This window comes from Ictalurus punctatus, chromosome 17 (genome assembly GCF_001660625.3).
Source record: "Ictalurus punctatus breed USDA103 chromosome 17, Coco_2.0, whole genome shotgun sequence".
Taxonomy (NCBI): domain Eukaryota; kingdom Metazoa; phylum Chordata; class Actinopteri; order Siluriformes; family Ictaluridae; genus Ictalurus; species Ictalurus punctatus.
In genome coordinates, this window is record NC_030432.2 from 20,075,297 (window position 1) to 20,091,201 (window position 15,905).

General features: G+C 40.1%; 1 protein-coding gene across 1 annotated transcript; it reads right to left on the reverse strand.

Moving 5' to 3' along the window:
• Positions 1–2,620: 2,620 nt before the first annotated feature.
• amotl2b (angiomotin like 2b) lies at positions 2,621–10,517 on the reverse strand. The gene is made up of 10 exons (XM_017491299.3): positions 10,334–10,517; positions 8,894–9,531; positions 8,380–8,545; positions 6,956–7,100; positions 6,691–6,780; positions 5,478–5,731; positions 5,183–5,376; positions 4,987–5,085; positions 4,736–4,896; positions 2,621–3,708 (listed from the first exon to the last, which is right to left on the reverse strand). The coding sequence occupies exons 2-10, from the start codon at positions 9,478–9,480 to the stop codon at positions 3,629–3,631; spliced, it is 1,776 nt and encodes a 591-aa protein (XP_017346788.2). The 5' UTR covers positions 9,481–9,531; positions 10,334–10,517; the 3' UTR covers positions 2,621–3,628.
• Positions 10,518–15,905: the final 5,388 nt, after the last annotated feature.

A 15,905-nucleotide genomic window follows, 5' to 3' on the forward strand; every position in this document is an offset into this window, starting at 1 on the left:
ATGAATTAATAAGATTGGTGAATAAAGCCAGGAGAAAGCCGGTGTAAGTTCCATCTTGTCCAGAGTGAAATGATATGATGAGGTTAATGATTTATTTTCACTTCAGTTCCTGTATGAATATGTAAATCTATGCTAATGAGACGATGTTGTTTATAAGGAGACGGTTATATAGAAACCCGAGGCGTTGATCAGGTTCCAGGTTGTTTTTGTTCGCGGTTGTTTTGGTGTCGTTCAGGTCACCAGCATACGATCTTCACATTCCACTCGAGAGGAATTAAGCTCTTACATAACGTCTGGGCTTCAGTGTGTCACATCATTAGAGTGGATTCAGCTCTGAGTCACAAAACACGCACAAGAACCTGATCCCCATGTAGTCAGGGTCATGAACTTTACCTTCTGCACGGCCTCGGGCCGAGGCTTTTATCGTCACGCTGCTGCAAAGTCGCGGCTGACGAAGCGTGAAATTTTTATTCTTTTCTTTAAAAAACTAAATGAGGAAAATGTGTTTTATTCGTGATTTTCTGAATTGTCTAAAACATCATACAATCATAAAAATACACACCACATAAAGTATGGAACTTTACACCTGATGAAAGTGAACTTTCATCGTTTATTCTTTTACAACAAAATTAAAATTAGGTCCTTAAAATTTCATGTAACAAGTATTTTTTTACACAGAGAGACAGTGAGAGGGAGACAGAGAGAGAGACAAAGAGAGCGAGAGAGACAGAGACACAGAGAGAGACAAAAAGAGCGAGAGAGACAGAGACACAGAGAGAGAACAGAGAGAGACGAAGAGAGCGAGAGAGACAAAGAGGGCGAGAGAGACAGAGAGAGACAGACACAGAGAGAGACAAAAAGAGCGATAGACAGACACAGAGAACAGAGAGAGACAAAGAGAGCGAGAGAAAGAGACACAGAGAGAGACAAAGAGAGCAAGAGAGACAGAGACACAGAGAGAGACAGAGAGCAAGAGAGACAGAGCGACAAAGAGAGACAGAGAGACAAAGAGAGCGAGAGAGACAGAAAGACAAAGAGAGAGAGACAGAGACACAAAGAGAGACAAAGAGAGAGAGATGCAGAGAGAGAGAGATGCAGAGAGACAAGGAGAGCAAGAGACACAGAGAGAGAGATAAAGATACAGAGAGAGACAGAGATGCAGAGAGAGACAAGGAGAGCAAGAAACAGAGATAGACAGAGACACCGAGAGAGAAACAGAGAGAAAGAGAGACAGAAACTGATTACAAATTCAGTATACAAGTAAACTTGTGGGTTTTTTTTATAGAACATTTGTAAGAACTCACACCACAAAAGAAATTATACTTCAGGGCTTTTTAAACGTGTTTAATATTTTACTACTATTGTGTTTTGTTTTGTTTTTACAAAAAAAAGAAAAAGAAAGAAAAATATAAGGTTATAATAATAAGTAATTCCTGATTTTCTAAAATTGTGAAAATCCACAACACAAAAGATTTCTCTTCAGCGCTGGTAGTGTGTCGATTTCTTTTCTCTTTTCTATCCCAAAAATGAAGAAAGTTTTTAATTCCTGATTTCTGAGGGCTGATAAAGAGTGAATAATCGCCTTCTGTATATTGAGAATTCTCAGTGAACAGTAGCGGGTTTATATGCTAATTTATTAAACAGAAACTAAAAGCATTTAATGTGGTACAATAAACCCGTTATTAAGTGAAATTATTTTGAACAGAGTTGAGTTTCTGTAACAAGTCTCACACACGATGGATAAACTGAAGAGGTGTGTGTATCTCCTCTGTGATTATAAGGTCAAACACCCTCACGGACCCACCCACACACACTCTTCATCATCAGTGAGGATCAGCACCGCCGCTTCATCACTTCGTTTTTACGGCTCTGCTACTGAACTGTGAAATCAGCAGCTACGTTCTTCCTGCATTCGAGACTTCCCGTGGTCCAGCTACACATTTGTTGAATTCTGATTGGTCTGAAGGTTTCGATTCATTTTCTGTAGCAGCACACATAACGCAGTACGATACCGTATTTGTCCTGACCTTCCTAACGCCTGGTAGGACGTTCCAAAAACAGAATAGAACCCAGAACAGAACCTTGAGGGATACCATATATTAGGGCCACCTTAGAAGAAAAAACGTTTCCGATATTCACAGAAAACATTAATTCTAGTACGGTCCCTCAGATGCCGACTTCATACTCGAAACGCTCTAAAAGAACCGAGTGATGAACAGCATCGAACGCGGCGCTGAGATCCAAACATGATCAAAATGATTCAAAATGATTCAAACGCACAGCCGAGTCAATTATTCACAGAGTTTAACAGGGCGGGTCTCTGTGCTGAGAACGCCTCAGAATCCGGAGTGAAATCTGTCCAGAATATCATTCTCCGATAGTTTTTTTTTTTTTTTTTTTTAAATAGGTAATTTGCGATGAAACAGCTTTTCTATCACCTTTATTAAAAATATGAGGCCGAGCAGAATGTTTCTCACGGCCGTGCCGGTTAGAATGACTCGGCGGATGCGAGTCAGAGGCGAGGCATGCATTAGTGACGAGGTATTTAAACTCATTTTTTACATTTCATTCCGTGCGGAGGAGAAAGAAAGAAGCACAGAAACACATTTTAAGAAGACAGTTAAATATATTAAACACCTTTATTTGTTTATTTTGACACGTGTGAAATGTTCCAGAACGTTCACATCTTTCACATACGAAAGCTGGAATGAATGGTTTTTAGTATTAGATCTACTAATATAAAATAGCAAATATATTAATCTTACATCATGTGTTATGACGTGGTAAACAAAATATACGGAGTAAGCACAGCTCGGCGTGATTGTGCGTACGACACACTGTCCAGCAGATGCATTATACAACGGGGAAGGTGGGGAAGGGGATTACAATTCAACAATTTTTCTGTAAAAGTCATTACGCACCAGGTCTCTGCTACAGGGAGCGTGAAAGAAAGAAAATGAAAGGAATGCGCAGTGAAGGCGGAGCTGTAAAAACCACAACAGTTTCAGCCTCCAGAAAAAAACATTCGACAGGATACCAATGTGGTGAGATCAATGGTGAGAGAGTGACCTTCGTTTAATGAAAGAAAAGAAGAAGAGAGGACAACAGTCCAGAGACTAAAAACAGACAACATTCTTAAATAAAATGAATGAAATCTTTTATAAATTCATAAATGTGCCCGGTGTCTGTGTAACTTGATATCTGCAAGATATTTTACAGCTACTGGTTAAACGTTTTTAACTTTAAGAGGAGGCGCCTGAGTGAGCCGACGGGGAGGGGCTGGGAATTTGCCCGAGGTTGTGTGGCTGAAGCCTGAAGCTATACGAGTCGCAGCAACAGCTAAAGTATGAAAAATAAGTGTAGGCGTTCCCGTTCATTTACTTCAATCTCCGGTCGCTCTGTATGCGTCAGCTCTTCGGTGATTCTTTCTGAATCGAAACACAACACTGCCTCATTTTCCTCAAAACACAGTTCACGTTCACAAAACTCCCCTTTGTCTGGGTTTTTTTTGGCTCGAGTTTAGAGAGCGCTCCATGAGTGAGAGGAGAGGAAAGCTTAGCTTCGGATCCTCCGGACATCTCGGGTTCTCTTCTACGGCTCTGCAGAGTTCCTGCACTCCGTCAGTTACTCAGATGAAGATTTCCACTGCCTCGGCTTCCACGCTGTCCAGACCTTCCAATGGATTCTGCGGCTTCTGTTTGTCGCTTTCTGTTAAAAAAAAAATAACAAAAGCGTGTATAAGTAAAGGAAGCATCTTTAATGTAACTACATACCAAAACATACACACACACACACACACACACTATATATATATATATATATATATATATATATACACACACACACACACACATACACACACACACACACACACACACACATTATATATATATTAATGGAAAGTGTGTGCACTGTCATTTTCAACACCGACAGCATCCATGTTCCTGAACTTCAGGTGAATATGAAATTCTGTGCAACTTTATAGCGCTCACGATCACGTCTTCTCGCGGTCCGTTTAATAAGCGCACTTTGTTGAGACAGAAATAATATGAAACTCGTTAAAAAAAGCCTTGCGAGTCTTCTCATTATTATATTTGAAGATTTCGTACAGTTAGGATGCGTACGAACAGCTCGATTGGCACGTTAGCGAGTATACATATCTTGAATATATTATATGAGGTTATATGAGGTATAATAATATGAGGTTATTAAGCCTGATTTTTTTTCCTATGGGTGGATATTTTAGCTTATTTTATTTCTAGAAAGGAGCGAAAATTATCTACCAAATGACATAATCTGTAGATATATTCAAGATCTCTTCACTTGCCATGATCTAATTTTTCGCAGTGAATCCATTCCTTTAACACTGTAAATATTTCTTTACATCAGTGAGCTCATATGCTGCTCTGTTCTCACACACACACACAGACACAGACACACACTGTGGTAAATCAATAACCACTGGAATGCAGCTCGGGTCTAATCGACGTGAACTCTGCTTTCCGTCTCTGTGCAATGATCCATGCAGAGCTTATACTAATCACTAACTCATTCTGTTTTTCCATTCCTCATCATATTATGTGTGCGTGTGTGTGTGTGTGTGTGTGTATGTATAAGAGAGCGCATACTGAGCCAGACTTCAGAAAACGTATACTTTTTTATTTGAACAAAAACATGGATTTGACTATGTATTCACAATATTAGCATTACTCCTACTACTGCATTTTATTCTTACCTTTATTGTAGGAGGAGCTTGAGCCAGGGTGGGTGGGGCAACTCAAAGGTACACCCTCGCCCTCTTCACAGTTCTCTGGTTGCTGTTCCTGCTGGAGCCGGTAATGAAGGACACTAATCACGGCATCCTTCTCCATGATCTGCCCGTACAGATCGCGGATCCTGATCGAACACACACCGTTAGATTCAGGATTAAAGACTTGCGTCGTAATCTTTAATCGCAGTAATATCAAACCCCGAATGATCCCGTACCTGTTTTCTACTTCCTGGCTCTGAATCCGAGGCGGATCCTCACCGGGGCTGGTTTTAGATGCGTGACAGGGCGAGCGGTTGTTGATGATGGTGGTGTCTCTGTGAAAACAAATGCATGCGAGATTTAAAAAAAATTTTAATCCTAAAAATTTCTATCTACATTTATATGTATGGCAGTGTGATTTTGGGTCTTGACCTCTGCGCCGCAGCGGTGGCCGCCGTGTCCATCGCGAACTCCATCATGGTTTTCTCCTCCAGGTATTTCTGCTCCCAGCGAGTCATGTCAGCCTCCATGGCCAAAATCCGTTCCTCTCGTTCCCTCAGGCGCTCCAGCAGGACGCTCACGTTCGCCGAGGACGCCGTGACGCCCGGACACGCTCGGGTCTGCCTCTATTGGAGTAGAATCAGAGAAATACCGCCGTTACTGCACAATCGTTAACGTCGTCGACCGTCTTAACGTACGATCATAATACATATACTCCCGTACACACCTGCTGGTTCCTGAGTGTGCGCAGCTCCGCCTCCAGCCTTGTGCGCAGACGAAGCTCCAGACCCTCTCTCTTCTCACAGGTGGCCTGTAACTGAGCCAGCGCCCCCTGCAGACGCTCCACCCTCTCCACGTACGCGCTCTTCCTGTGCAGCTCGGCCTGCAGCTGCCGGCTGCGCTCCTGCGCAGCGCTCGTCTCCTCACGTAGGAACTGCACGTCGCGCTCCAGTCGCGCACACTGCGACTTCTGCTCCTCATCTGAGAGAGAGAGAGAGAGAGAGAGAGAGAGAGAGCGAGAGAGAGAGAAAGAGAAACTGATTACAAATTCAGTACACAAATAAACTTGTAAGTGTTTTTTTTCCATAGTGTTTTGGAATCAGTGTTACTACTGCTACTACTAATAATGCTTATTTTTGTCTCCATACTTTCCCCACACACATTACAGGGTATCAGGGTAGTATGCAAGTCGGACATGTTGCTTCTAAATGCAGCTGGTTTTTATATTTAAACCTCATGTATTCTACGTAAAGTATTTCATCATTGCTGTATTCAACGTCATGCCACTCAGAGTCGAGGGGACATTTTTATTTATTTCTCTGGTCAGAGGTTATACATTTCCCTCTATATATGTATATACACATATATAGTATTTAAGTGTATAGGTATTCAGTGAGTAGGCGAGTATAAAGATAACGTTAGTATAAATGTCTATAGTTGTATTATGTAAGCATTTTTATGTAGGTAAGTAGTTTATTCTGCCTGTATTTTGACCCCAGCTCTGGACTTTGATTACGTTCTCTAATTATCCCTAATAAACAACACGTTCAGAGCCCTGGAATATTCAGGTCTTCATCTTAAAGCAGATTATTTAGTAACTACCATGAACTATTCCGTAACTACAGCCACGCTAATAGGAACGGCTTGAGGGGTTTACATCTACAATCACCGAGTTTACGTATCGTTAAGCTCGTAACAGCTGAGATGACTAAAACCAAGCCTTTTCATGGGACACCGTGTTTGTGTCAGGACTTCCTGTTTCCTCATATCCAAAGAATTCGGTTGGGAAATACCGTATGGGCCGTATGGTGGGAAGCATATGCGTATAACATGTACACGTTTTCTGCCTAAATATTTACAAGTGTGATGTTTAACAGCCCTAATGTTCACTACACTGGTTTCAAACATCACTGAGTCAATAACACCACTGATGAACTCACTCTGCATGCGGAGGTTAGCGATAACCTGCTCGTTATGGTCTGCAGCTTTCACGTCTTTCGCCGCCTGAATGCTGCTGCTCTCCAGGCTGTCTGTAAAACAAACACATGAGCATTGATTTAAGACACATGACCGATGAGTTAAAATATCTCGGGATTTGGCACCTCTTGGTATATTTGTATAAATGAAATACGACTGTGGCAGCGCTTTACACATTTATTGTTCTACAGAACTGCCTAAAAGAAACCCCGCTGACGATTTCCCTACCTCTCAGGTCCGTGTTCACGTCCTGAAGCCTCTTGATTTCTGCCATCAGCTTGCTCCTGAGCGTTTGCTCCAGTGTTTCTCTCTTCAAGCAGCCCTGCATCAGAGTGTCATAGGCCTCAGAGATCCTCTGGATTTCCTGCTCCAGCTACCAGAGAGAGAGAGAGAGAGAGAGAGAGAGAGAGAGAGAGAAAGAGGAAGAAAAATTTTTATTTATAATGATAGAAGACATACACTAATCATGTATTATACCATATACTTTATATACTAGAGCAATTTATCAAATAATTTACAAAAATAAAATAATCAAATAAAATACATAATTAATATGACTCATGAATAGTTAAAGAATGCTGAATAAAATGAATGAATGAATAAATACACAGATAAAGTGAATAAAATAAATTAATGAATGAAATGAATTGTGATTAATGAATTTAATAAAATGAAAATGAATTAATACATGTACAAAATAGTACAAAAAAAAAGATATAAAATGTAATAAAACGAATACATGTTTAAATAACTGAAATAAAGAACAGGAATGGATGAACAAGCACGAATAAAAGATTCCATAAACAAAATAACAAATTTAAATGAAATAATATAAAATAACGGGGACAGATCCATTACTCCACTTTTATAAAGCGATTAAAATTTAATGCGACATCAGTCCGACGAGAGATCGGGCGATTATCATGGTATTAAAACTGATAATCAGCACATGACCGTAACAGATCAAACCAAGCCCCACCTCCTGATTTTATATGTGCATAATTGTACACTCGTCTGTAACGTTGATACTCATCCCCATGGCACTGAGTGATGCATTCCTGTCTGAAATATCTACGCACACACGCCTAACTGTACGCATATGGAAACAATGAGGCATTATTCACCCCCAGGTGAGTTTACACAAGGCGGTGCCTCTCTCTCTTCCCAGCAATTATCATTCCATCAGAGTGAGAGAGCGCTAAGCGATGTTGACGCAACCCTGGAAAGAAAAAGGAAAGGTTTATGGGCACTTTGAGCTAAGCCTAAGTTAAACACGCAACTGCCGAATAATTCGGTCACCTGACAGTCAGCCCAGCTGGAGTTATGTGGTGACCTCATTCGAAATAATAGAAAGGAGGTTTTCATTATCGCAGACGCCCGAACGCTAACGAAAACATTCTACCTACCTAGACAGCCTCCTCCTGAACGCACTAAATAACCAATTCATCATCAGAATGCCTGGTATGTCATCTCTTTAACTTAACAATTCGCTGTAAATATTTATTTACAAATTCGTAGGTTATGCGGGTGTGCGCTGATAACGGGGCGGCTCCTTTTAACAAACGTGCCATTCGTCACCATAAAAGTTTTCGCGATACGTGTACGAAACACGGTAACACGAAATAGAGATTATGATGAGGGGAAAACCATACCTTCTGAATCCTGAGCGCCTTTTCTGCGTGGCCTTCCAGCTCCTGCTTCAGCCTCTCGTTCTCCTTCATCAGCAGCTCTGTCTGTGGGGAGACCTCCCTGCCAGCAGGGGGCGCGCTTAGAAAAAGCACGTGGCGTGCTTCAGGTGACAGCACAGGTGGGACGAGTCTAAACGGAAAGATCGTGTCGTTAGTTTTTAATTATGAAAGCAAACGAAAATTGCCAAACGAGCCTCAGAATAAATAGTGTCTGTAGTAGGTCTATAACACTATAGCTGATTTGACTTTGGTGCTTGGACCCCTTAATTATTTATATAATCAATATCTGTTCAGTCTGAATAAAGTATTTGTTTTGTCTTGTGGCCATTTTGAGTTTAAATCTGAGGTTTGGAGCCCTAAACAATTTTGTATAATGTCTTTGATGATGATGATGATGTCAACGATGTCATTAAAAATAGCTGTAAAATGCGATATAATCGTGACAGCGGGAACGCAGTCGGTGGTTTGTTTGCATTACCTGGTGTGTTGGGAGTGGAAAGGTGGTGGCGGTTTCGGGTAGAACGCTTCAATCTCGTGGGCATGATCAGACGTGGACGCATGAGGCTGAAATCCTATATGATGCTGTCTAAGTTGATAGCCGGCTATTTGTGGGTAGCTAGAAGATGAGCTCGCGGAGAGCGACTCCATGTTAACGTCTTTGCGTAGAAGCGAGAGCTGCATGAGACGCTCGCTGAGCGACCTGGCATGGCTTGGTTTAGGGTTATCCTCTGGATAAATCTGCCTGTCCTGGCACCACTGCGAGGCCACGAGCTGCAAATTCGCTTTGGCCTGCTCATACGTGGGCAGCTGCTCATGGTGGTAGGGAAGATAGATCTCCGAATGCTGGAAGTCAACATGGTGCTCTTGGCCCTGCGGTTCCTGACGTTCCTCCTGGGAAAAGCTGTCTGAAGACGAGCGAGGGCTTCCGCTTCCTCCGTTCACCACGCTCCGTAGGGCCTGCTGCTGGATGGCCAGGAGGGTGCGAGCGTCTGTGGGATTTCCGTAACGCAGCTGCTCCTGGATCAGTCGGTGCAGCACAGTGCTTGACGCATCCTCCGTTCGCATTTTGTTTGGGATGAAGGTGAATTATTCCTTGGATCAGTGCAAATTAGAGACCTGACGAAAGGCATAGACAGGATAAGAGTTCAGAAATAGAGTTGCGGAATTCAAATACATTGGATGGATATTCAAGGTGGGCGATAACACAATACGGTATCTATACATCGCAATTACTTAAGTTGTGATACTTTTCAGGAGTACTGTAAGTGTCAGAACTCCGATACAAATAATTTATGTTTCTCACAGTAACGTCTATTTTTTGTGGAGGTATATATTTAATATCTGAATATGAACTCATACTGACTAAACGGATTTTAAATGAAATGGAAAAAAGGACAAATAAAAATTACAAAATGAAGGACAGCAAAATGTGTATTTTTTCATAATTAAGGCAGCGACTTGTAAAAATGGTAAACAAACAAACAAATTAATTAATTCCAGGAACCTTGTCTTTATCTGGTATTTCATTTATTTTGTAACTTAGCATTTATTTCTATATAAATGAAAAAAACTGTAAGGCTTAAGAGTGCGCAAAAAAAGAACATAAGGAATAATAATAATAATAATAATAAATGAAATATATAGGACATTCTTGTTGATGTCACGTGACTAAGGTTAACGCCAGACTATCCTCATGTTGCATTCCTGAGCTAAAAGGAGAATTAATCTATCGCTTAACGCCACAAAAACAATTTCGTCCAAGTAAAACGATTTATTCCATATTTTGAATATCCCGAGTAACGTTTACTTAGCTATATGAAATATAAACATGAAAACATCCTTTAAAAATTCGCCAAATTTTCAACTAACATCAGAGTCTCGCGCCTTCCTTTGAGGAAATATTTCTGAATAAATTTACCTTAATTATTCTTCTCACATCGAGTCAGAGGTCCTCTGCTGGCTTTAAAGTGCGTGTAAGCAGTCCAACAGGTGTGTTTGGAACGTCCTTTTCTTATTTATCTCCTGTGTTTGCACATTATTGAGTTGTAACGCTGTAACTTGTACTGTGATGATCACTACTCTGAAAGAAAGCTGCGCGCGGGGCATAAATAGCTAACTAACCGCGCGCGGCGGGAGAGAGAGGGGGGGGCGGGGTTTTGTTAACTGCGAATGTGGTATGTGAGGAATGTTGAGCGCGCGCTCTTTCTCTCCCTGCTTATCTCCCTCAGGGATCGTAATGGAACGCCGCGCGCGCTTGAGCGAGAAATAAATTTGAAAAGGGGGAGGGGGCGGCCGTTGGTGTCGGTTAGAAAGATTATAATGTAAAGTTAGCTTACAAGCTAACAGACCTGACTTAAAAATAATAATTATATTAGGAGATTGATGAGATTTTCTCTCAAAAAACATGTAATAGAATTCAGTCATTTTGGGTGAACAGCTGCACAAAGAGAAATGACATTAACGGACCCAAAAATACCTCAAATAAAATAAAAAGTAGTAAATGGAAAACAAATACATACAAGCAAAGCCATTCAGTACACCTTCAGTATTTTAGAATACATTTGTTATATGAGAACTGTCCAAACCTAGACATTTATTACTCTGTTTACATTTGTAAGATAAGATAACACTTTACTAATCCCAGGTGGGAAATTCCAACAGGAGACAATCAAGCATATAAAACAAAAGACAACATAGCAGAAAAAATAAATAAAATACGTTAAAAGAAACAACTATACAAATGCACTAAACTGTAGGGGATATATACACACACACACACACACACACACACACACACACACAGAATATAGATCAGGTGCAACTTGGGACAGAATATAAACACATACACTTGTGTACAGGCTATAAGTGTACCAAAATGTCACTGTACAGCATTGGATGGAGCAAAAAGTATGATGTTTATCCTCCAAGAAGTCAGACACCCTTATCCCAAGCAGCTCATAGAAGTGCTTTGTAGTCAAACATTTCCTCATGCTAGTTCAATAAGTCAGGGACCAAGAACAGGATCAAGATAAAGCCTTGAATGAAAGCCAAGATAAAGAAAGGGAAACACACAAGGAGTTTAAAATAGATTTTTATAGAGCCAGTTGTAGTGGAAATCTAACCAAATTTTGCACAGAAATTGCTTTGACTGCCCCTTATTTGTGGTAAGGGGTAAAAAACTGTACGTTTGTGACTACTTGATTTAATGACTACATAATTTTGACGATTTTAAGTGCTTCAAAAAATATATTATTTCAAGCTATGGCTGGGCAATATGACTTTATATTGATGCATTGATTAATACATCACAATATACAAACAAAATCTAATAAAGCAGGTATAATTGATACTTTTATAAAATACGCTGCTTTTCTACGTAACACACACTTCAGAGGATGTTAAAACCATAAAGTTTTTGCCAAAAGTATAGGAACATATAGTCTTAAATTAAATTAAAGTAAATAATACCTTAATATTTGGTTGCATGTCATTTGTTTGCAATAACTGCATCAAATTGGCGAACCACTGACATCACCAAACTGTGGCATTTTTCTTTTGTGGTGCTTTTCCATGCTTTTAGCACAGTCGTTTGTTTGTTTGTCTTTTGTTGTCGTTATTGTTTTTGTTTTTGGGGGGCGGGGGGCTGTTCTCCCTTCAGTCTCCTCTTCAGAGGGAGAAATGATTGATGCCCAATTTGATTAAGATCTGGTGATTGACTTGGTCAGTCTAAAACCTTCTACTTTTTGCCTGATGAAGTCCTTTGCTGATTCATGATGAAGTTCCTCCCAATTAGATTGGATGCATTTCTCTGTAAATTACAGACAAAATGTTCCTGTAAACTTCTGAATTCATTCTGCTGCTACCATCATGAGTTCCATCATCAATAAAGATTAGTGAGAATGTTCCAGATGCAGCCATGCAAGCTCAAACCATGACACTACCTCCACCATGATTCACAGATGAGCTTGTATGTTTTGATCATAGAGTAGATCCTTTCGTTCTCCACACTTTGGCTTTTCCATCACTTTGGTAAAGGTTAATTTTGGTTCCAGAATGTTTGTGGCTCATCTCTGTATTAATTTGCACATTCCAATCAGGCCACTTGACTTGACTTGGCCTTCTGTTTCTAAATGCTAATCTGTAATATATATTCTCTGTTAGTTTATATAATAATAATAATAATAATAATAATAATAATAATAAATATATATTTTAAATGATTAGCAGTATTGCCATATAAGAGGCTTTTCTTACTTTCCAAGTTTCTGCTTATATTTTCTGGTCCAAACTGCTGCTTAAAGAAAAAAAAACACACAACATAATGAATATATTCCTTAACCTATTGCTAGCAAGCTCATAAATATGTAGGATACAATGGAAGCAGGATGGGCCATTTTATCAACAGGCTACCAGTACAGATATGCAATTTACCCCCAGTGGCATTTACGATGCTGCTGTGCTACAATACATTACATAAAAAAAAAAAAATGTAAATAGTCTTGAATTCTAGAAATGCCAAGAACAAAGAAAACAATTCAAGCAAATGCATCCTTCTCAGTGTTGAAGACTGCTTTCTCACCTGTAAGAAAATGTGTTAACTGTTCACCTTTAATCTAGTCGTATAACAATAGTGGTAGCCTATTCATTCACGGTTGTCTCACATTTCAATGACAGACGTACAAGCTTATTCGTTACCTGAAAGTAATTAAGAAGGTTATACAAGCCCTATACCACTCATTCAAATCAGAGACCCACCATAGCAACCTTTTTTCTGTGATTCTTTTGGTCTTTCGGTCGCTTTTTACACAAAGCAAACACACACTCAATGACCTTTCTAAAATTACACCCATTGTCCCAAACCACCACCGCATTCATTCTTCAGAACACTTAAACTCTATCAAAAAATCCACTTCGGAGTTTAGCCACTACACCGTGTACACACTGGAATTCTCTACATATAGATCTGATATCTAACCAATTCTAATTGGTCAGAAAGTGTTGATTCATTTTCTATATAATATGTGTAATTGCTAAGAAGTGTCAGATGTTGTGTGACTCTGTGGGAAATAATCTGAACCAGTTCACAGCAGCAGACAGTAGGAATGTGTCATTTGTATGAATCTGCCCCACTCCAGATGTTGAGCAACATATAAACATTGCAGCAATGAGTCTGATTGATAACGTGGGTATTTCCAGTCAGGCCTGAGAGAGCATGACTCAATGGGAAAAAAAACACACATCCATGTGTAGTTGCAGGTGTGAGTAAAGAATGTCGGTCATTGGCAAGTCTCTACAAATATGAGGAGGGACTGATCTTTCACTAAGTATGAGAATATTAAATCAGTTCCTTATCGTCAGGAATGCATGCTTGTCACTACAGGATTTGAACTTGTTCACTCTTCCTCAGTATCTCAACTACAGTTGGTATTGGGTAATCAGTGCACCATCTTAATATTTACCAAATATAAAACGTGCCTATTGTAGTGAAGGAGGTGTGACCTCAATGCCAGTCAGTTCCAGTGAAGGAGGTGTGGCCTCCCACTCCTCAAAGCTTACTTTTACAGTGCCCTCCACTAATATTGGCACCCTTGGTAAATATGAGCAAAGAAGGCTGTGAAAATTTGTCTTTATTGTTTAACTTTTTTGATCTTTTGTTAAAAAAAATCACAAAAATACTCATTCATCAAAATATTCATATGAGAATAATATATTTGAAGTATATTCCCATTGATTGTTAAAGTATGGTTAAATGTAGTAAACGACCTACTACTGGCCTCTGATCAGGGTTGTGTCTTGCTGCTTGCGTTACTTGACCTTAGTGCAGCTTTTGATACTATAGATCATACTATAAAATATACTAGAAAATGTTGTTGGCATTAAGGGAACAGTCCTCTCCAGGCTCAGGTCTTATTTGACCAATTGTTGTCAGTACATAGGTGTAAATGGAGACTTTTCCACGCATACCGAGGTTAAATTTGGTGTTCCACAAGGTTCTGTTTTAGGCCCACTGCTTTTTACTTTATATATGCTACCTCTAGGTCAAATTATTCATAAACATGGAATTAGCTTCCACTGTTATGCTGATGATACACAGTTGTATGTTTCAGCGAAGCTAGAGGACAGACAGCAGCTTAATAAAGTTGAGGAATGTGTAGCTAGAAGTAAGCTTTCTGATCACATAGTAACTCTGGATGATCTTTCTGTTTCATCATGTACACCAGTAAAAGACCTTGGTGTGATTATTGACTCCAGTCTTTCATTTGATGCTCATGTGGATAATATTACTAGGATAGCCTTCTTTCATCTCAGAAATATTTCTAAGATAAGAAATATAACGTCACTACATGATGCAGAAATATTAGTTCATGCTTTCGTCACCTCTAGACTAGATTACTGTAATGCCTTACTGTCTGGATGTTCCAGTAGGAGCATAAACAAATTCCAGTTAGTCCAGAATGCAGCTGCTAGAGTCCTAACTAGAACCAGAAGATACAACCACTTCACCCCGATCTTATCAACACTGCTCCCAGTGAAATCTCGCATTGATTATAAAATACTATTATTAACCTATAAAGCACTAAATGGTCTCGCACCACAGTATCTAAGCGACCTTTTGGTTTTCTATGAGCCGCCACGGCCACTTAGATCAAAAGATGCAGGCTAGTTGATGGTACCTTGAATAGCAAAGGCTACAGCAGGGGGAAGAGCTTTCTCTTTTAAAGCCCCACAGTTACGGAACAGTCTTCCAATTAGTGTTCGGGACTCAGACACAGTCTCAGTGTTTAAGTCTAGGCTTAACATGCATTTGTTTACTCAAGCCTACCATGACTAGACTTTCTGTTACGCTAAGCACGGTCCTCTTCTCTCCCTCTCTCCTCCTGTCGAGCCACACACGATTTTATGGAGATACTAGAGATCCTGATTCTTTCTGCTCTCCGGACCTGCCTGATCCGTTTCGGATGTCCTACCTCTGGGTGGAGCTCTCATCCACTCCAATTCCAGATTGCTGGGACTACGGCTGCTTCTAAGCTCAAACAGACTTCATATAAAATCATAATGAACTTTTTCACACTATCCGGTGTTACCCAGATGAGGATGGGTTCCCTTCTAAGTCTGGTTCCTCTTAAGGTTTCTTCCTCACATCATCTTAGGGAGTTTTTCCTTCAGGGCAATAATTAAGAAGTTCCAGTCAACTGGAAATGTTATGAATCAACCTGGAATTGGAAGCTTGTGTATGTCGTCTCAACGCACTGTGAAGAGGATGGTTCGAGTGGCCAAAAAATCTCCAAGGATCACAGCTGGAGAATTGCAGAAGTTAGTTGCGTCTTGGGGTCAGAAAGTCTCCAAAACTACAAGTTGTTTGGAAGGGTTTCAAGTAAAAAAGTTTCTACTCTCATCCAAAAACAAACTCAAGTGCCTTCAGTTTGTCAGACACTACTGGAACTTCAAATGGGATCAGGTTCTATAGTCAAAATAGAGCTTTTCGGCTA